This window comes from Alosa alosa, chromosome 8 (genome assembly GCF_017589495.1).
Source record: "Alosa alosa isolate M-15738 ecotype Scorff River chromosome 8, AALO_Geno_1.1, whole genome shotgun sequence".
Classification (NCBI taxonomy): domain Eukaryota; kingdom Metazoa; phylum Chordata; class Actinopteri; order Clupeiformes; family Clupeidae; genus Alosa; species Alosa alosa.
Genome location: NC_063196.1, coordinates 17,108,798 through 17,131,679, shown reverse-complemented (window position 1 = coordinate 17,131,679; position 22,882 = coordinate 17,108,798). Strand labels below are relative to the sequence as shown.

The 22,882-nt window shown below is 42.2% G+C and overlaps 1 protein-coding gene across 3 annotated transcripts in view; it reads right to left on the bottom strand.

The window, feature by feature from the left end:
• Window positions 1-17,031, bottom strand: part of msra (methionine sulfoxide reductase A) — an 87,363-nt gene extending 70,332 nt beyond the window's left edge. Inside the window, exon 1 of one of the 3 annotated variants that reach the window (XM_048250713.1) lies at window positions 16,841-17,031. In XM_048250713.1, the coding sequence (XP_048106670.1) occupies window positions 16,841-16,976 (136 nt within the window). In that variant the 5' untranslated portion in view covers window positions 16,977-17,031. Of the gene's footprint in view, window positions 1-9,804; window positions 10,947-16,840 lie in introns of those variants that run through there. The other 2 variants (XM_048250711.1, XM_048250712.1) reach the window with 2 other exon arrangements.
• Window positions 17,032-22,882: the final 5,851 nt, after the last annotated feature.

The window sequence follows — 22,882 nt, the reverse complement described above, 5'->3', positions numbered from 1 at the left end:
ATGCTCCTTAAGAACGCCACGGAGCACAGAGTGTCATTTCTGCAGAGCTGAGGCATTCCAGACAAATGTCACAGCGCTGCACAAAACAGACCCAGAAAACAGCCCCGTTTCTGGAACATCAGCTCCTGGTGTGACAATGGCTGTAGCACTCTGTGGTTCTTAGGCGGGGGATCACATTAGCCAGCGGCAAGCCGCAGCGGCAAACGTAACGCAACGCTCAGACCATAATAAGTTTTGTCTCGTACCTAAGGAACACAAACGGTTTGTCAATTGAATACGCTCGCCTTGCACTTTGAAAGTTGAACCAAGTTCAACGCTCAGCTTGCTCAACGCTAGCGTTACGCCAGCATTGCCACTGTTTCGCTGCCAAACCATAGAGAACAATAGGAAATCTGCCGCTTGCCGCTGGCTAGTGATCCCCGCCTTACTGCTATCCTGTAGCACTCTGTGGTTCTTACTGCTATCCTGTAGCACTCTGTGGTTCCACTGCTATCCTGTAGCACTCTGTGGTTCTTCTATCCTGTAGCACTCTGTGGTTCCACTGCTATCCTGTAGCACTCTGTGGTTCCACTGCTATCCTGTAGCACTCTGTGGTTCTACTATCCTGTAGCACTCTGTGGTTCTTCTATCCTGTAGCACTTTGTGGTTCTACTATTCTGTAGCACTCTGTGGTTCCACTGTTATCCTGTAGCACTCTGTGGTTCCACTGCTATCCTGTAGCACTCTGTGGTTCTTCTATCCTGTAGCACTCTGTGGTTCCACTGCTATCCTGTAGCACTCTGTGGTTCCACTGCTATCCTGTAGCACTCTGCGGTTCCACTGCTATCCTGTAGCACTCTGTGGTTCTTCTATCCTGTAGCACTCTGTGGTTCTACTATCCTGTAGCACTCTGTGGTTCTACTATCCTGTAGTACTCTGCGGTTCCACTGCTATCCTGTAGCACTCTGTGGTTCTTACTGCTATCTGGTGAGGTTAACGTTAGCGTGTGCTGCATGTGGAAAAGACCGTTGCTTAGAGGAGCCGTAGTGCAATGGTTGGTGTGCAGTCCCATATACAGTACGCGCCCAGTTCCCATGGGACCCAGGTTTGAGTTCGGCTTGAGGTAATATCCCGAGCCCACATTCCATCCTCTCCCACCATCCTGTCAACTATTCAATGTCCTTTAAAGGGTAAAAATGTCCATTGTCCAAAATGTCCAATGTCCATTAAAGGTTAAAAATATGATATTCAGATTTGTTTTTTAAAAAAAAAGACAGTTGGCCAAGAGATTGAATTAGAGGTTTTCTGGGTTAGGGGGTAAGGCAAGGTCAGGGTGACCCCCACCTCTTGTGCCTGTCTGAGTGTAGTTGACCCAGACACTGCTTACAAGCTGTGGACAATCACCTTGCATGGCATTCTTTGCTGTTGCTAGGCAGACGCACCCGACTCATGCAATGTAAAGCCCTCCAAGAGTGCTGTCTGAGCGATGCAATATAAATGTGACCCATTTAGCATTCATAAGCCCTCAGGAGGCAAGCTAGCAATGATGCTGCTGAACTCATATACTCATCAAAATACTTATCCTGCCTCAGGAGTGGCCCATCCAAGGATGTATTTTGAACCATCGGATGAAAACATCTATTTTGGATCCCTTTCAGAATTTTTTTTTTTATTTCAGGTTTGTATGTTTTTCAACAGTCCTTTTTTTGTTTTGTTTTTTTTGCCAGGAGGAAGCTGTCGTATGGACAACCATACAAAATATTCTTCTGTGTTAGGTTGCATTCTATGGCTCTTCATTCTTCTACATCTAGATATCCACTGCATTTTATTTCACATGGTAACACACGACTACTGTGTTTGTAGCATTATACACAAATTCATTTTAGTATCTGGGGAGAAACATTCACTTAACACGTGGATTTTGACGAGGTATCTGCTTTCTTTTCAGGTGAAATCTATGGCCCTATACCAAAGAGCAGGCGATGACTATGGAGAACTGAACTGAGGGTAGAAATAGAGGGGTGGGGGTGACATGGTAACCAGAGCCACGTATAGACCCTTTCAATAAGAAAAACAAAAACAATGCTTGAACGTTCTATTTTGTTCCCAATCTATACGCTTCATTAAGATAGCATATGGAATGTTAAAACGGAAGCCTTGTGGGAACAATAGCTGATAATGGAACTCTTGAAACGGTCAATTGGTCGGACGCAGCATGGCCGAGAGAGGAGAGGTGGAGGAGAAGGGAGCATCTTGTGGCACGACCGAAAAAGAAAGACTCCGCTCCCCTCTCTCGTCATCTGTGGTTTACGCGTCAACATTAAACATGGCCCTTCTCTGGCTATCTCTGGTTCTCTCTCTCTCTCCCATTCTGCTGTTCTCCTGTGGTTCTCCCTCCTCCCAGAGTCCTACTGCGGGTGGATTAAAGGGAGTCTTGCCCACCCCAGAGATGCAGGGGGGAGAAAAGAAGAAACACTTTGAAAGGCCCAGGCTACATCACATCTTTAATTCCTTCAGTTCTTTTCAACAGCCAAAAAACAGGTGTGTGTGTTTCCTCTGAGGGGCTGGAAGTGTTATTTATATACGGTGTATCTGAAGGCCAAATCCAAATCTTTCACAGTGCGCATTATCCCAATTCTTTAAACCTCCGTAAGATCCTCAGTTTTGATCATGAGAGATGCTGCGTTATGCCAAGGCCCAGCCAATCAAAGATGCCTTTTGATTCAAATTTGATAGCCCTTTTGATTCAAGTCTTGCCAGGGAGCCAAATTACTGAAGACTGAAAACCAAACAAAGGAAGTAAGGTCTGAGGAAAGACGAAATAACTGTCATGATTTCACACAACCGCCCAAGTAAAGTTCTTTCACAGTGTAAATGTGCATAAAACATAGTGATTTCTTTACGTCTATTGGGGGTATTGTACATATTTACCCAAAGATGAAATAAGAGGAGGAAACCCTTTATAAACAAAATTACATTTTTGTGGCACCCATCCTGAAAATGTTACTGCTCAGGGTACTTTCTATTAGGCTACGTGGTTATTCCAGCTCTGAAGACAAAATTAAGATGACTAAGAAATCGACAAGGATCATATCCGGAACCACAAATTCCCACAGATTCCTGCCTGGTAGTATTGGGTTAAAAGCCCAATTTAAAATATAGCAAGCATGTAACCATCTATCATTTAAAACCCAGCCAGGTGAATCATATCAAACAAAAACACCATGTTGTGTCATACAAGAACGTGATTTCTGTGGCTTCCATTGTATTGGAATCTGAAGGCAGAATGCCCTTATGCGGGGTGGCCACTTCCTAAAGGTCTGCAGTGACCACTGCACTTTTGTTTCTTGCAGTTAGCATCAACAGCCCGGCCGCTGTTTCTAGGAGGATGTCATCTCACATCGCTCTGTGGCAAGAGGTCCCCTCCAGAGAAGCAGGTGACAGTGTGCAGCAGCAGCAGCAGCAACAACAACAGTGTTCATTCAGTCTGTCATTATCCCATTGACAGGCGTTATGCAAGAGGAGCTGGAGGGGGGGGGCTTGATCAGCGATGATTTAACTCCAGCAGACAGCGTGATGGGAGCGTGTGTGTTCACATGGTAACCGAGCGCGTTTCTGTGGTGACCGCTCAAGGCAGAAGACAGAGAGGTGGCAAAAGAAAGAGAGGGAGAGCGAGGGAGAGAAAGAAAGAGAGACGAAGAGAGAGAGAGAGGGTGAGAGGGAAAGGTGTATGTGAGTATACTATATAGATCAGTGGGTCTATATAGTGTGCGTATGTGTGTGTGTATGTCTGCAACTGCATATTAAAAGCCCTTTACACAACCAGACTGCTTAATCGTTGCCATTCAAAACCTCCAGTACCAACCACCCACTGTGAGGGAGGTCAGGTGACGTTATGCAACATATAAAAAAAAGCTCGGAGCCCGAATAAAAGCGATAGAAAAGGGTCAGCTAGCGGAAAAGAAGCACAATGCTGCAGGACAAAACTTTTCACAGCATGTGGGTGAACCCATATTCTAGGTCAAGCGCCCAAAGCCAAACAAGAAAATGATCATGTATTACATTATAAAAATGACATGCCTTCTAACACTTAGGTCTAGAGCCAGCCTCCATTGCAAAGGGTTTTGGAGATTATTTTCTTGACATCAGAGACCTCCAGCAGAGGGACGGTTGACATGGTGCAAGATGCGGCCAACCAATGAGTCAATGACCACCTTTCCACGGTTCACAAGAACAGAAGTCCACAATCTTATTTATAGACCAGTCAGAGTCTTTGAAACATTCTCTGATTGAATGACTGCATGAAGGAAACATCCAGTAATGTTTTGAAATAAATAAATAAAATTAAAAAAACGCCAAAGAACGGCTAGTCTACATAGTAGCCATCTTAACCTGGGATGATAGAATTAAAGAATCAAAGATTACTAACTGATATTCCAAGGAGTCATCTAATTTATACAGATAAAGATAATTAAAAAATATTTTAATTAGGATATTAAAAAACATTACAGTCTTATAATTACATGATGTAGTTGAGTTGAATCCAAATGGCATGTAGTGTAATGACATCCTGATTTTGCACAGTACAGATGCCTTCAACACTATGATTACCATGGACCTGGAAGCATGCTTTAGCACTTGTTTCATTTACACTATAATTCCTGTCAGGAAAAGCATAACATGGTCAGTCAACACTTAGTTCTATGTCTCATCAATATTTGAAACTGATGGCAATAAACTCGGTAGAAAACTACTGTATTTAACATTTCAAGTGTTCTCTAAATATACCCTAGTTAGATAAGGTTTTAATTAGATTGGGCAGTTTGATTATGCATTTTGTAGAAACAGAGATGCAAAAATCAATCTCGGATTCTGCTGTTCTGTTATTCAGTTCATTTGAGCAGTTATTTAAAATGTAAAGGCTCATAAACAAGAGGCTTTCACAAGGCTTTTAGTGAGCAAGCAATGGAGATTCTGATCTCTTATGGCATTTGTACACAAATTTATATAATGCCCCATCTTCCTTTATTGCTTGTGATGCTGAAAACGTTGTCTCTCTTTTAGAATAAAAGGATAAGATGTCTGTGATGTGACGAGTGGATTTCAGATATACATAGGAAAGGTATTAAATTTCTTGTTGTGTGCTATCGGTAGGGGGTTTCCCATGGCAGGCAATCAACAAGCAATGCTATTTACCATCAAAAATCACCAACAAAACATCACCATTAGAACAAGAGCATTATCACTATAGTTATTAAGCAGGCATTATCCTTCATCTGTGTTTTGTTGAATTAGGCCCACAACACCTCCAGAAAGCTCAACAGTGGTGTCTGGTGTCCCAGATCCACTCCCCTCCACACACAATGGGTTCTGTACCAGCAAATACCAACAAAGTCTTCGGTTATTTCTCTTCGTTGCTGTGGCCACTGATGATGCCATCAGCAACATATCCAAACAAAATGCAAAACCCTTCAAGGAGGTTTCCAACAAAATACCGACAAGTACCAACAAAGTAACACTACATCCATATGCACCACCTGCTTTCAAAGGTGCTCTCCATACAACATTTACAAAAATCACAAAAACAGACTTTCATTTGAATCCCCATGGCCCAATTAATCATATTAATAACCCTACCTGGAGAGATGGGGTAATGAATGGAACTTGTTACATACAATCTTTCATTTAATTAAAACTTGGGACCCAGGGCTGTAATAATGATTCCTGATTGCGCCCGATTGTCTTCAAACGGGGGACATTTTTTTTGTGATAGGTTAATTGTGATCGACCTCCCATTGCACCTGATCTCGTCTAGTTCATAGCGAGTATCCTTAGCAACAGGGTGACAAAAGAAGGGGCTCAAGGAGCTTATCAATAATTGAGGGGCAGCACTTACCGAGAGGCGTTAAGCAATGACAACACGGCCGGGGGAAAACATCTTTGAGAGCGTGTCAGAGATCTTACACACATGACTGCCCATAACAGACTGGACCACTCTCCAAACCACAGACAGATTTGGGGCACACTATCCAAGGACCACCCGACACATACTAAAAGCAGGGCCTGGTGCTTTGTCAAAATACACATAAAAAAGTCCTGATAGCCTGGTTTCACACTTGAATGCAGTCACGTACCACACACTTTCCACACACAAAAGGAGGTTGTTCGGTCTTCGATGATGCTGCACAAGCATCAATCACAAAGTAATTTTGCTACATGAAGAGAGCAGGATGAAGACGATTGGTCGTAACATAACTGTACAACAGTTATCAGTTCCTGAAGACTAAACCTTGCAATTTACATATCTGTGTCTACAGAAATGAATAATAAAACAAGACCCTTAACTAGTAGGATCTTTTGAAGAAAGCATAAACACACACTCAGAAGATAGAAACCTTCTAAATATATATATAAAAAAAGACATACCAGCATTACTTTCCTTTGATTCTCCGAAAATAAAATGTGATATTAGTTTTCTAGGGAGGGCGTGGATTATAGATGCTGGATAAAAAGGTGTGTTGCCGAGAGAGAGAGAGAATTTGGGATGACATGACTTGTATGAGGGAGCGTGAATAATTCATGGGAGAAGCTTTGCACACATGGCTGAGCGTTGGGTGAAGTGAAGCCTGGAAAATGAGCAAGGTGGTTGTCCTCCACTCGTTCACGTTCACTTTCTCCATCCTGCTCTCACACTCCTCTGCTGTTGGGTGGGTGGCTGAGTAGCACACTGGAGTCTCCCACTGACTATGATCACCTGACGGGAAGCTTTCAGTGAATACCATGACAACAGGAGAGACCTTCTAGAAGCGAGGGCTCCTAGGCTGATGTTTATCTGTGACCTGGCCGGATGGAATCCCAAGCCTAATGGCACATGGATATACTGTATGTGTTTCTACTAGTAGAGCTCTTAATAACTCCTACATCATTTGGACCCTCCACAGGCCGAAGTGTCATGACGAGCCAGGTATGCCTTAAACAGCATGCTGATATCAAGTCACCGGCACTGTGTTCAGCTGTCCATGATGACCATTCCACCTTTATGGCACTGACAATCATGAAAATCTTTAACCAAACTCTATATGAGATAGTCTTTAAATCTAAATGAAACTGAACTATGAACAAGGTTGTGTCTTTAAAAATATGATTGTGTGACTTTCTAAGCAACCACGGCAAAGAATGGTTAGTCAATATCTCCACTTCTGGCAGGCCCACTATCATCTGCAAAACACAGTGTAGTAAAAAAAGAGGCATTTTCCAAATACCATAATACTAACTTTTTTTGTACTTTCTTCTGAACTTCTGAGCAAATAAAATGTCCAGCTCCACCCTCATGGCATTATGAGACCCTCATCCAAAGCTGCATTAGACACAAAGATAGCCATACTTTGCATATGAAAGGCCAAACTACTCAGCCTACTATGTTGCCAATGCTGCAGAGTATTTGTTTGTCATCATTTAACATCAATTATGTCACAAAACCTCTCACCTACAAGGCCTCAATGGCATACATTCACAGACAATTCTCAAATAACAAATTAGTCCACAAAAACAAACTAAACATTGCCCTGAATTGCCTTATTCGTCGCATGTCAGTGATGGCATGTCATAAAAGCATTAAAGCAAAATACAGTACATATTCAGCTCTCTTTGACCAACATGTTTAGCGGAGTGTGAATACGGTCATTTCAGCATTAACACTTGAGATCCTGACAGACAAACCCTGCAGCCTCTTCACCTGCCATTAGACAGTCCCTCCAGGATTTCGCGAGGATTTTTTGAGATTGTTGCGATCTAAAATGCCTGATTTTGCGACAACTTTTCTAAAAAATTGCGATGGAAGTTGCAGTGTTTTTAGCTGTTTGTTGCAAAGAAATTGCGAGAGGAAGTGAAAATTGCACAAATAGTTGTGATTTTTTGTTTTTTATTTTTTTTTTCAATTCAGGGTAATTAAGGTTCGTAAGACCAAAATTACACGGATCATCTTGATGCTTATTAAAAAGGATAAGTAAAGGTAAATAGTAAGGGTTACAGAAAATCAAAGTAGGCCTACTTTATTTGTGTAAATACTTTGACTGGGGTAATTCACAAAGCAGTAGGCCTATAACCTTTTGTAGAACTGTCTAAAAAAGACAGCCCCCTAAAGAGATGGCATAATGTCATATGTTTCAATACATTCATATATGTTGTAATTCATATTAAGTTCATATCTTTTTAATAATTCATATTCTGTGACTTGCATAATTACTGATAGCCAACTAAGTATCTAGTAATTTCATATTGATTTAAACTATTAGACTACACTTTTCTTGTTATGTTATTACATTGGTGGTGTGTAAGTCTAATTGACTGCCTGCCACTTTAAGGACGTGAGAGTAGCGTAATAACATATCTAAGTGGATTGAACGCTTGCATCTCACTGTGTTGGCTACGACTGGAAATAACTTTTGCATAGTGCATTACGATCACGTGGATAGAATTTGGGATGGTTTCTATGTCATTAGTTAAAATAAATGTTATAAAATAACTCGTATGAAATCATTCTTGGATCATAGAAGAGATAAATGTCTTACAATGTTATTAATTTCTATGATTTTGGTAGCACTGCACTACACAAACTGAGCCCACAAGCTAGCAAACATGACACAAGCTAAAAGGACATCTCCAGGTGTAAACGTTTGCCAATGGTTGCATATTGTAGCCTACTCAAATGTCAGTAAACCAAGTAGGCCTTAATTAACTTACTTTCATAGCTTAGGCAGGTTAGCAACACTAGGTTGAGATGACAGATGCAAGTAAAGCAGATCATTAACGTTAGCCTTCTATTTATTGATTCTATTATTATCATCAAAACTGCAGAGGAGTGAACAAGTATAGGGCAGTCTCTGGTGTCTGCAGAAGTGAGTGTGGCATCTGAGTCAATATTCTGCACGAGGGGCTGTTGTGGTAGGTGAAATTTCACGGGGAAACCATGATGATTGGTCAAATTTGCAAAAAAGTTGCAGTGTTTGGACAAAATTGCGAGGTCGCCCAGAATTCACGAGGATTTGCTGAATTTGCGTTAATTGTTGCGATCGCAACATCGCAAATTCCTGGAGGGACTGATTAGACACTGTGACACATCTGTCCAATATTTCATTTCTCTTAGCTCTGATTTAACACTAACCTTGAGGCGCAGACGGGAGGTATGGCAAATAAAGGACTATATTAGCCCCTCAGGCAGCCATTAATCAAGGACTCACAGTCTTAAGATGGGCGACAATTCACTCGGCTCGGCACTCAAGGACAGATTGGTGACAGAGCCCCATGAAGCGTGAGAGTGTGGCAGTGAAAACCCACAACAGACACACAGGAGAGGCAGCAGGAGAGACAGCAGGAGAGCAAGCGGACGAAGAGAGCGTCCCAGGGGGATCAGGAACACATGTGAAACCACCCTAACGCTACCACATTCCAAGGTGGAAGTTTAAAAAAAAGAGACCGAGATAGAAAAAGAGAGAGAGAGATGGAGAGGGAGACATTGAAGCAGTAAGTGATGGCAGTAAAATGGCAGACAAGGCACCATTGGGACTGAAAATGATCTCTCTAGAAGATTTTCAAGTTGCACCTGACAACAGTGTGGGCCAAACTCCCTTTCATAAATGGAGGTGGGGAAAAAAAAGACATTAAAAACAAAACGACAGACACAGAAGTGTCATCCCCAAGGGACATCAGTGCACCAGTTGGAGGGATGACTTGACACATCTCAATACAAGCAGGCTCTCCTGTGGTACTGGTAGACAGCCAAAAGCATTCATATCTAAAGGAGAAGACACACCACATGCAACTTACCAGTCTCACCAGCGTGCTTCAAAAGTGAGGCCATGAGCCAAGTGTTTGAAGTGGAGAGTTCCTTTCATTTTGTGTTAAATAAATAAAGCCACTAATCACAGTCAGGGATGAAAATATACTAGGGCCTTGACTAAAGCTGTGGTGCCATATAGGACTAGGAACACAGTAAGAAACATGGCTGTCAACTCTTGGTCAAAATGCCACTCCATGTTCTCCACCAGAAGATCCGTATTTGCCTTTCTTCACAAGATCCATATTTGGTTCTCTACCAGAAGATTTGTATTTGCCTCTCCTCACAAGATCCATATTTTGTTCTCCTCCAGAAGATCCGTATTTGCCTTTCTTCACAAGATCCATATTTGGTTCTCTACCAGAAGATTTGTATTTGCCTCTCCTCACAAGATCCATATTTTGTTCTCCACCAGAAGATCCACATTTGCCTTTCCTCACAAGATCCATATTTGGTTCTCTACCAGAAGATTTGTATTTGCCTCTCCTCACAAGATCCATATTTTGTTCTCCACCAGAAGATCCACATTTGCCTTTCCTCACAAGATCTATATTTGGTTCTCCACCAGAAGATCCAGACACGTTCTCCAAAGATCCTCCACCAAAGTATCTGTCCCTTTCCTGTTTGGACCATGTGGAACCTTCTGGACCATCCAAAAACATGCCCCAAAGACGGTTTCCAGACAGGCACCAGATGTCCAGACAGACCTTTTCCACCAAGGGGAATCCTGTCCCTCCCGGAAACTAGCCTCAGTCATTGCTTACCTCGCTAAAGGCTAGCGGATGTTAGAGGGGTCCGCCTTGATTTTGCAAACTGTCCATGACCGTCTGGTTCAGAGTGTGACCACCCACAGGTTCAGTAGCGATTTCTCTGAAATGGGTCGGGTCGGTGAGAGTCCAGCGGATTGAGCACATCCCGGGTGGAGTGGAGTGGAGCCGCTGAAAGTTTTTCGCCCTTTGCGGGAGTTTTGGCAGTCGCCAAACGGACCACCGAGTAGCACTTCCAAAGTCGTCATCTTGTTATTGGTTGTCCTGATCAAGTTGCCTCAGTCACTTAACAAAAAAAAAGTCATGGTCATCTCGGTAGTTCATCAAGAAATAGTTGCCGTTGTAAGTTGTAAGACGTTGGTTATTGGCTGCCGCTATTACGCCCCTGTACCCCAGTTTCGCCAAAGAAAATCTCTCTCTCTGGGTAGGGTGTTATTTTTTGTTGTTGTTTTCTAGCAACGAAATAGCGCTGCTACACCCAGGGTATTTTTTGATCTCCTTAGTGCAAAGCTGAGCAAGCAGACAAAGGAGACTGTGAGAGAGCCCTGCCAAGTCTCTCTTGGCTTCTTTCTTTTCCTCTCCTCTCCTCTCCCACTCTCTCTCTCTCTCCCTCCCTCCCTCGGCATGGCAACCTTCCCGAGAAGCTTTGGCGAAGCTCCAGCATGTGTGTGCACGTCTATGTGTGCCCCCCTCCCCAAAAAAAGAAAGGAGGAAAAACTGACGATTTGGGTACATCGATCAAAAAACGGATTCGCGATTTAATTTCTGCCCGTCTCCCTCGCTGGCATCAGACCACCATCTTCATTGTTTCTGCAACCCCTAGCCCCCCACCCCCACCCCCAATAAAACACCAGATGCATTCACACATGTGTGATGACTGGTACCCCTGCTAGTCAAACTACAACTGCCCTACCACCCCCACGCCCCCTCCTCTTTTCCTGTAATCTCTCCCCTTTATTCTCCCAAACAGCCAGTTCTCCACTCTTTTCTTGGTCAGAGGCACTCAAAAGTTTCAATTCTCGAAAGATTTTCTCGCGCGCCTGCCTGCTAGCCCACAAGCCTCTGAGATGTCTGTACGAGTGGGTGAAGAAAAAAAAAACCGCAGCTTTTCGATGCCAGGTCTATTCACTGCATGCCAAGAAGGTACCTCGTGTTCCTTTGGATAGGAGGGGACAAAAGGGGGGGGTGGGGGGTGGTCATGGTGCTTGCAACACTGATGCCAACTCAACACTATTTCAATCACCCAGCAGCCCTTACTTCCAACACTTCCCACCCACAATGCCCCATCACCCCACTCCACAATGCGACACCACACATCCCTATTACATGGTGTAAATCTGTATGATAGGTCATTCTTTGTCAAATCAGACAAACAAAAATTGTGTTTGCGTTGTCTCAGATTTTGCTCAAAGTTATAATATTATGTCTATATAATGTTTAGGTCCTAAAATCAAATTCAAATGCTTTCATAGATTTGGGAAATGTGTGGACGATAATATCTTTTAAAAGTATTATTGCATTATTCCTAACCTGCTCAAACTTTGCAGGATAGAACACAAACATTTTCTCAGTATAACAGGCCTATTAAAATGTTGTACTGCATGCCCACTTTATATGTAAGGCCCTAGATTTGAAACAAAGTGCAAAACGAGTGATGCTGAGGGTCTTGTAAACTCGTCTTTTTACCCACATGGCATCCATCAGTATTTTGTCTGCATACAATACTTTATTAATGTTTGGGGTCTCCACAACAAATGCACATGAAGATATTAAGGATAAAATGAGGTCATACCATGCAACTTTTAATGGTCTAGTCATACTAAGAATATGTTTGTCTTTCACCCTACAAAGTCTGGGCTGGATTTGAATAAACACTGCTTCCCAGACAATGTGTTTTTCAGGCTTTAAAACTAAATAAATATCAAGGGCTGAACAAACATGAAGAAATAGGATTTCAAAACTAGGACCAATTCATGATATAGACAAGGTTTGAACAAAATCTGAGACAGTGCAGCAACAGCCTTATCTGATTTGACACTGAATGACCCTAGTACGGCTTGGCCTGACAGACATAACACCAATCCACAGTTGATTGCCTGCAGGGCTGTCTTAAAGGCATGTGTTTAATTAGCAGCACAGTTTAAACAGACGCTTCTGAGGCACTGATCATTACATCCATACCATGGTGAGGGATACCTGCTTTTCCATGGTTTCTTATCATTAAGATGTGTTCAAATGAGGCTTGTGCGCTATGCAGATCCTTGTGACATTTAACTTTTTTGCCTGGATAATTCAGTAAACTCAGCCCATTAATCATCCATAAAACTTTTATGATACAATTAGTGTTTGCAACCACTCTTTGAAAGTGGAAGAAACCGATTACACACATTGGGGCAATCTGCAAAAATGTACATTTTATAGAAATTATACAAATTTCTACAAAGGTCAGCCTTGACAGAGACACTTGGGCATTGATGTCTGCAGTCAGACATATTGAATTGAATTGAAAGTTTCAGGCTATAGTGTTGAAATGTACAAAAAATACTGTTTGAACACTTGGCAAACTTAAAAAAAAAAAAAAAAAGTAAACCGCTTCCAAACATTTTGAAAGCTTAAATGTTCAATAACCTCTGACAGGCAATCATGTTCACTTTTTGTAGGTCTCATTTAACATGGCCATGGTTGAGTCCATTATCACAAACTTTCTGTGAAAATGAAAGGGTTTCAAAACACCGGGTGAAAACTGTATGAAATAAATGGACTGAACTGTGTTTTTCTTGTCAGAATGTTGCCTTCAAATGGACAGCCATTGCCAAAAGGGTTCAGCAAAACCTCATAAAATCTTATCTGTCTGACCAGAAATATGTATCACTTTTTACATTTACTCACACAACCAAGTTTTTGTATGATTGGCTGACAGTTTTATCATTTTGAAAAGAATTCCCTGAAACAACTAGCCTAGCACATACACCTATATGTCCATGTGCATACACACATACAATATGCATGTGTGCACCCAAACACTCACTACTCAAACACACACCGATTTTAAAAAGAATTTGCAGAAACAACTATAGCTCACACACATATACGTCTATGTGCAGACTCTTTCACATGTCCACCGCCACACACTCATACGCATTAGCTCACAGCAACGCACTTCGCCATCGAACAACCATGTCATCTAGCAACATGTGTGACCTTTAGCAGGGGGCGCACAGGCTTCGTTAGGATGCCTTGCATGCGAGACACATGCATCTGGGTCTCAGCACGTCGCCTGGCAACCTTCCTCGAGCCCACCGAACCTGTGCCGTTGCCAAGGGGAAGCCCGGGGAGGCTGTGGCTGGTAATCAGGACCGTGTGGCAATGGCAGTTGCCGGCCGTCGTTCACCTCCATCTCCCGACATCGAGTAGTGTGACGCCCCAGAGGCAGTGTGAGAGGCATCACAAGCAGCCCGCAGCAGCTCCACGGCAACATCACCAAACTCTCATCAAGTCGCATCTTGAAACCAAATTCAGACCACAACAAGACATGACAAACACACTATCTGTATATTGACAAAGCACCGTAAACAATCTTTACTATAGATGCACAGCACAGACAGAATGCAAGAAAGAGAAATTGGTCACCTGGTTTAAGTATCCCAAGCTCAGTTTCACTGCAGCTTGTAGAAAATTGTAAATGGAATACCAGCAATGCAGCAATGGAGTACTGCTTATCTGAGGACACACACTAATTTGAAAGCCAACCTGTTAAGTATGCCTCACTCCCCTAGTGGGCTTGACCAGTTTTACTGATCGACACTACCCATCTTTCCCTTTCCCCTTGTGATTTCACTGTATATGATGTAGCCTATTTGGTTAATTAGCTATATTAGTTCATTAGAATTGGGCTACCTTCAGCCCAATTTGAATCCAGTATGCCACAAAGAAAGCAGTGGATTTTGAGTTAGGGCTGAGCTACACCAGGCGCGTAACTGAAGCGTTCCGTTCGTGTTGCGTCTGCTGCAACAATTAGCTTCCATTATAATCAATGGAAGTAGCTACACCAGACGTGACAGTGGGGCGTATGTTCGAAAAAAAATAGACCATTAATTTAAAATGGATATTACGCGTCGCGAACGGAACGCTTCAGTTACGCGCCTGGTGTAGCTCATACCTTAGGCAGTGTGAGGTTACACATTTTAGCACCTACGGTACGGCCTAGGTACGGGTACCTACGGCCTACTCTTCTTTTACTCTTCTTTTAAAGCTGGTGGTAAAACACATCTCAAAGGAGACTGGGGATTATGCTTGTACAGAAAATGTTGGCCCCAGCTGTGGCGCAACTGGCTGGGGCACCTGCACTGTACGCCAGCGACCCGGGTTCTCTTTCCATCTCACTTCCTGTCATTCTCCACTGTCTTGTCATTAAAGGCATAACAAGCCCAAAAATATATACTTAAAAAAAAAAGAAAATGTTAACATGTCATTTCTGATGACCCATGGGTTTTTTAGGCATCATCTTCCAGTTTCAAAGTTATGGCTCTTTAGTCAAAGTCAGACACTCAGCGGTGCAATGCCTCTGTGCTATAAGTTTGCAAATTTCTCAAGCTTTCTGTCATTCTGTCACCTTTCTCTTTCTCCATACTCACACACAGGCAGACAGACAAGAAGACACACACACACACACACACACACACATACCCATTCAACAACAAACTGACAACTGAATAACAAAGGTGTTTTCAGCCATCTACAATAAACGTAATCATTTAGAAGGTTAATAGCTTGTGAAAGGCACTTTAGGAAGGCTACAAGGGACACTTCGTCTCGGTCCTTTGCCAAATCACTAGACTCCAAAGAAATTGCTCATGCATTTTCTGTTTTTCTTGCGACAGGAGCTATAGACCATGCACTGCCCATCCCATTTTCCCTCACCTCTCCCAGGATGGCTTTTTGATGTTGTCCAACAGGCTGACATGCCGTGGTCTACGCCTGCTGCACTTCCACTGAATGTTTTACTTTCCCCATCTACACGTTTGGCCATTTTACATAAAACAGCTTGTGTCAGCTCTTCTTATAAAACCTGCAATTTTTTTTTTTTAAAGCATGCCCCCCCCACACACACACACACACATTCTGCTCTTTGAAATCAAATTAATCTTTAATGTAAACTAAGTGTTGCTGAGAGATATTTTAATACTTTGAGAATTATGCATTCTCCACATTGGGAATTGAAAATCGCTACCCTAAATACATGACCTGAGTCTTAGCCTGAGTGTGGTGAATTTGCATCCTGACAGAAGGCAATGATCAATTTATATAACAATTGCCAAATTTGTTTTGTATCACTAATGATAGGCCTCACACCCCAGGCATAGGCAAGGCCATGATTCAACAGGTGGAGCTGATTTAGCCAGGTAGAGAAAGAGCAGCTACACAGATGAAAAGCACAAATATTATGGATGACATCATGACTGAGTTAGTCCTCTTATGACACCTTGGGCGTTCAACAAATGGCCCAGACGCTGAAAGTGGTATTGATCACTGGTTGTATTGGTCTTTAATGAAGTGCCACTTTTGCAGTGGTAAGATGAGTGTCACTGCAGACGAGCAGCAGATAAGTGTGAAAAGCAAGCCTTTAGTTCCCTTTGAATAAATATGCGAGAAAACAAATGAGAAATGGGACTTTGACGCTTAGAGTTGTCATTTTCACCACTTTGTGTTTCAAAAGCTGAAACAAGCCAAGGCTGCACGGGTTAGCATTTCTACTTGGACAGGCAATAACCTTTTAAGATGGCACCTTCACAATCAGAGTAGGGTCGACATTCACTCACTAATCTAAGCTTATCTAATGTATTCTAGACATAGGCTAACCCTTGCAACGTACCCTTGAACAACGCCAAAAGTGGGATACTGAATGGGCTACAGACGTACTATACGCATAGATAAAGGTGCATGAATGTAGCGCATATAGGTTACGCATGCTCACAGCAAGTGCCGGAAAAACAATGCATGCAGTGCTAGTTGGCTCTGCAGCTAGGCTACATTCTCAGATGTGCTGTTAGCGGGGGCATGGTATTTTAATTGTGTGAGCCATTCATGCTTCTCTGGACCACAACAGGATCTCTAGATTGCTTTGTGGTTTTGGTGGGCTGGCGCTGAATGGCTTTATTTTGTTGACGCATTTATCTATTCTTAAAGTTAGCATCGGCGTGCTAGTTAGCTTTCAACAGACAGTTGATGGAAGCTAAATTCGTAACGTTTCTCAACTTACCTGAAACTTTAATGGCATCCTTTCTACCTGGTAGAGCAGTTTCAGGAGTGGGCATTTGCGTTTTGGAGGACATATCTCCCATTCTGCTGTTGATTAAATGTCGCCAAATCAAACGCACACGGGTCAAAGCAACCATAGCCAAGACACCGCTTCCAACTCAGTTTGAAGCATGCTAGCTGAAGCTAGCTAACTACATAAGACACCTTGCGTAACTTGATCATTTGGTGCGTTACTTAACTCGTTTACGCCAGGAAGAATTTACCATATTACTTTTTGTGTGCGTATTTGAAATTGTGTATTCGGACAGATTAGTGTTCATGGTAAAGCACATTGTTGGCCACTAAGGGACTGTAAAACGTAACAGTCGGTTTACCTACCGGTATATACGCCCGGCAGAGATATGTATGAGGATTATTTTGAATGATTGACGCAGTGGTAGTCTAGTCTAAACTAACAGATAGTAGGATAAGGATAGGCTATGCATTCCAAATCTAATAAATATATAGATTTTTTTTTATCTGAGTTAAAATGTTTCCCATATTCCCAAAATGTAAGAAATTCAATTTTCCTGATATTAGAGTGAATTGCTTCTTAAAGCTGGTCTTTAGGCTGTTGAACTAGATATTGTTTTGTCTATTCAAATAAAGTTTTCTTGTGTCAGGAAATCCTGTTCATGAACTAGAACTTGGAGTGGATAGGCTAGCTAGTCCTTAAATTCTGTCAGATTTAGAAGTAATTGCATGCAAATGTATGGAACTTTTATGACATTTTATGATATTTCACTTCAGTTGTGCGTGAACACAGGCTAGATTGCCTACTGATCCTGTCTCTAACTGGTAGCCTATCCCAATGCTGATCTTCATGAGACAGCATCTGAATATTCATATTTAATCAATACCATATATTAAGTATTGGTGACAAAATGACATCACTACACCATTCCTTCCAACACAGGAAAAAACGTACATGCAGACACACACACCTTGTGCACTGCTGCACCGAGTTAAGTGGAACAAGACTTTTACTGAGGGCTTGGATTATGTAGTTACATTGCATAATTATCCATTAAAATTGAGTTTCATTCTGAGTCATTGAAGGAAAAAATTAAACTCAATATTGTATGACTTAATTAGGAATTAACAATGGGCAGTGTTCTAAATGTAACTATGTTTTATCAGTTTTATGAGTGGGCCAAGAAGAAGCCGGGCCTTTTAAGCTCCCTCAACAAAGAACTGATCTTTATTTTACCAGTGCAAAATAATGTCCTCTGAATGGCACAGCAGGAATCTAATCACAATTTTCTCCCAAGTTGATCTAAACTGGAACTGAATGGTAAAATGCAACCATTACCGATTCCAGGGTGAATAGGAACTAGTAGAGCTGTGAATCCAGACTTTCATCTAGAAATGGGTCAAAGCTTCCTCCGTCCCTGTATAACACAGCCTGCATATTTATTTATGTTTTATTTTTTTTTATTTCCAGTAAGGCTAAATCTAACCAGTAGATTTAATCCATAGAGTGCTGGGTCAACATATAACTAACTGTTTTAGTGGATATACATCAACATGAATTGGGATTTTCAAATAATTAAACAAACTAGACAATGACTGACACAAATAAGACTTGCAAACACTGAGGTAGTTCCATTTGTAATTTAGGAAGTAGTCTGGTCCAGAGAGGTAAAATACTGATGATTAAAAAAAACAGACTGAATAGCCTGGTCGAGAAACAAAGATGAAGTTCTTTACCTAAAGGTGAAATGAACATAGTAGGCTAATCCATTTTCTTTGTTGCTAAATGACTGAAAATAGACATAGGCCCAGGCCAAGAGCTGTGAAGTGACTAAAGGACTTTAGTTAGTCTAGATGAATTGACAACTGCATTTCATTGTATTTGAAAAATAACCATGTGCTGTCAATGTGCAATTATTGCTTTGAACAGGCCAACAATGAGGTGGCCCATTCTTAAGATGTCTGTAAGCCAACAACCGCACGTTTAAGAAAGGTAGACAAGTTGGACTGGCGAGATGATATCTACATATTGCACTTGGATTATTCTGTCTTTAAGTGCCAAACTGATTTGATTGTCCTTCACCACCTGGAAGGCCTCTGAACCATATGCACCAGATAGCCATTGTGACAATATAGGTCAACACAAAGAAGTGGATTGCTTACACTTGCTTTTCCAAAGACGAGCCATCTGGAGTGCCCTGCGCATCGAATAATTTTTATGTAAGGCACGCGTGAGGCAGACGACTATTTTTCACGAGAGAGGATTAGTAGACCTTTGCTGACCTTAAAACCAATTACGCATGGACAAAACTCTAGACAGACTGAAAAGACTATGACAGAAAGTGCTAGTTGCAAAATCAAATGCATCATTAGACGAATGTGAATATGTCTATCATTTACGCAAATTATGACACATTTTCCATCACGTTTAAAAGTCCAAATAATCCAGCTTGTAAAATGTAACTAAGTGCATTTCACGCACCAAATTATAAACAGTTCCAATACACAGCAGATATACATTGAGGTTCTTATCAATTGTACATTTGTCTCCTTTTAATGACAAATACGCAATTGTTATTCTGTATCTGCTAAACAAATCAATTGTATCTGTTGGTTTAAGCACGGAGGACTGAATGCACAGATAACGGGGCCATATGGGAAGATTTTGCGCATTTGGATCGCACGTTTGGGCTTATTCTGCTTAGGCGGTTTCTCGCTATGTTAGCAAAATATTTATGTAACGTGTGATTGAATGAAAATATACAATTCAACACTGCCACGGCTCCAGCGTCATCAATAATTCATTCGCTCTGGTCAGGCGTAGGCTACACATGGTAAGAATTCTGCATTCCACAAGAGCAAAGATTGCTTAAAAAATAGGTCTCACTAGACCAGAGAAAATGCGCCCACCTGTTTTATCCCAAAATATCATTCAGTGTCACATTTCTGTGGGATTTCGGGAAGATGGTGACAATGACATCGGTGAAATTAGAATGGGGTTGCTTTTTGTTAATATTTCCAATAGGCTATCAAACAACAAATACATTGTAAAAATGCGCTGTGTGGTTTTTGAGCCAGAGCCCTGTATGCATCCATTTCAAAACACCTGGCATTTTGTCAGTATTCATCGTACACCTTGATTACACTGTATTAGCCTAAGATCGTAATTGTACATTTTGTTCGAAAGAGAGATTGTATGAAGAAGTGGATGACTGCATGAGTGACAGCACAGCGTCCCGTTTGAAAAAGCGCTGATTTGTTTAGTCAACCGGCAGATGCTATTGCGCTCTGCTCCTCTAATCCTCAGAAGAGCGGGAGGTGGGTGAGCAGCCGCGCAGGGAGCCCTGTGACCACGATGTGGCTACAGTATGTGTCTATGATAAACTGGGTTGTTCTCCTCCTCTCTGTCAGATCGCGCCTTGCTACAGAGCCTTCTGCATGGTAGCCTAAGCTCTGTTGCTTCCAAGCTGTGAGCTGTTCTCACCTGAGCCTTTTTGTTCTCCCTCCTCAGCTTAGAGAGAGGGGGAGAGAGAAAGAGAGGAAGGCTAGCCTACTTTTTTCAGTGTTGTCTGTTGTATCACTATCGGTGGACATACAGCTTTCCGTGTCACGACGCGAAGAGCATAGGATGCGTGCCCTCAATGTGACATTTCGTTACAATGAAAGGACAATTTTTTCTTCGTTACACCGTCAGTGCTGCTTCCAGGACGTGGCCGGACAGATCTACACGGTCGGATATACGGACTGCTTATGAGATATAAAGGCTGCATTTTAGGTTATAACAAAGGCAACGCAAGAGATGTATGTAAGTTGTTCTCAATTGGCCATACTACATTTTGGCTATATGAGTGGGTGTTTTTAAATTCCATTTTCCATTGAAATGTCATTCAAATGTGTAGCATTACAACGTTGTAACTAATGTTTGCAGCCAATTATAGTAATAAATCAAAGTGACAATTTTATATAATTTTATATATATTCATGCTTTATGTTCTTTTTCTATCTATCCCAGGACGAAATGCACAGAGCACATCTTGTCGTTTCATTCTAGTTTACGCGCGTGTCGTGGATCAGTCTCAGTGCGAGGTTCAATTTGACAAATTGTATCTTCCAGTTTTATCTCCAATATTTAGCTTACCCCCTCCCGGTGCAGGTGCTTTCAACTGCCCCCACCTCCCAGTACACCCCGCCCGACCCCCACAAAAGGCGGGGATGACTCTGGTAGCCCAGCCGCTCTCACCCCCCTCTTTCCTACCTCTGCTGCATTTTGCATGAGCTATCTAGGTCATTAGCATTTTGGCGTATGCAAGACTTGACAAAGCTGGTGAGAAGCCAGATGGGCCCTCTTCTATTTTTTGTATCTCTTGGGAGTTGAGCAAAAGGACCGACTGCAGCAAGCCAGAGAGCTCTTTCTTTTTATTGCAATCACTCGGGCCTTTGCTCGCAACACTACAGGACCGGAGCCCGTTAAGCCTCTAAAGGAAATATATCTTTCCAAGCCGCTGAGAGGGGTGCCTGGAAGGGGTAATGTAAACATAGAAGTGTCCAAACGTTTCCTTTTTTTTGTTTTTGAGGTATAGACTACTGCAGCCATTTTTCGACGTTCTTGTGGCTATATAGTGTCATAATTCTGGATGGGGCGATTTTCATGGCTGCGCTCGCAACGCTGACATTGACGCCTTTCCCAGTGATGCATGTGCGCTACAGTGCTGTACTGGATATTGATGCAACACCATTTGAAAGAGGACGTCGGCATTTTGGTGCAGGATCGGAGCGTGAAGGCGGGTTGCCGTTGCTCTCCGCGCATGGACCACGGGTCGTTTGTGGTTTCGGTTTGACTGACACGGGACGATGCGGAGGATCACACTGGGCCTGCCTCTCTTCGTGTTCACAGCGGACCTTGATTTAAATGTCCATACAATTAAGGCACGCGGTGAATGCCAAGAGAGACGGTAACTGTCGGCGATAAGATGGTGTAGGACGTAAAATATAGGTTTAATATTAGTGTTGTTATACACTGGCGGACAGGCGGGTTGCTTATGGCGTCTTTTTTATGTTGACATCTTCGTATTACAGGCTTGTGAAGGTGAATGATCTATTATCTTGCCCCACGCAGCCGACGCGTATTTTTTGCTATTTTGTGGGCTGTTTGTGGGTTTTTAGGGTTTTAGAATCTGCGTCTGTCTGAACTATAAAATAGGGTAGCCTACATGTTCAGTGGAACGGATGCGAACATAAGATTGTGATGCGTCTTTACTCATTCAGAGAACACTGATGTGAAGATCGGAGGTTACTGACAGCCCGGGCTTCCATATTCTGTAGAACATTTTCGCTCGGCCAGGTGGAAAATAGAAAGGTTTAAGATTGTAAATAAATAAAATAAAATAAATACTACAGAAACAGGTTCCAGTGTCACTGTTAATAGCCGGTCCTAACAGGTGCGTTGCGGGGCCTACTTATACAAGTCAGAATAGACTGCAAAGGTGCCTGGCGCTCTTTGACGCAACGGGTATTAGTAGGCTACTAGATAATCACTTTGAACAGATCACTTGCTGACAGATCTATATTTAACAAATAGGTCGTTTCAATGCATGCATGCAAACTTGTACATCTATCTCCATCCTTGTTGTAACGTGTTTTTGGCAATAAAATCATTGTGTAACATGACATTCAGGGTTTCGGTTATTTCCACACACAAGCAGAATCTATGGAAACAGGTTTCATCTTGGAAAATGTGAATATCAACCTACATTTCTGTTCCGAAACAACTGACCCATGCGTTGTAAGGGAAGCGGACTACAAATATTTTAAATAGACAGCCCATCATGTAATGCCTCAAGAGATTGTCGCTTTAGGCCTGTCAAGATGAACTAGCCCTAGTTTTCGCCCTTATGGGTTTTACTCAGACTCCGTTGAGTTTGAGTGAGTCTTTTAAAGTGTCTTAGCCTATGTATAGCCAACATGACATTTTAGGAACGCCAATCGGTGTAGACGAACAGTCTGCATCCATTTGACCTCATTTGATGCCTTT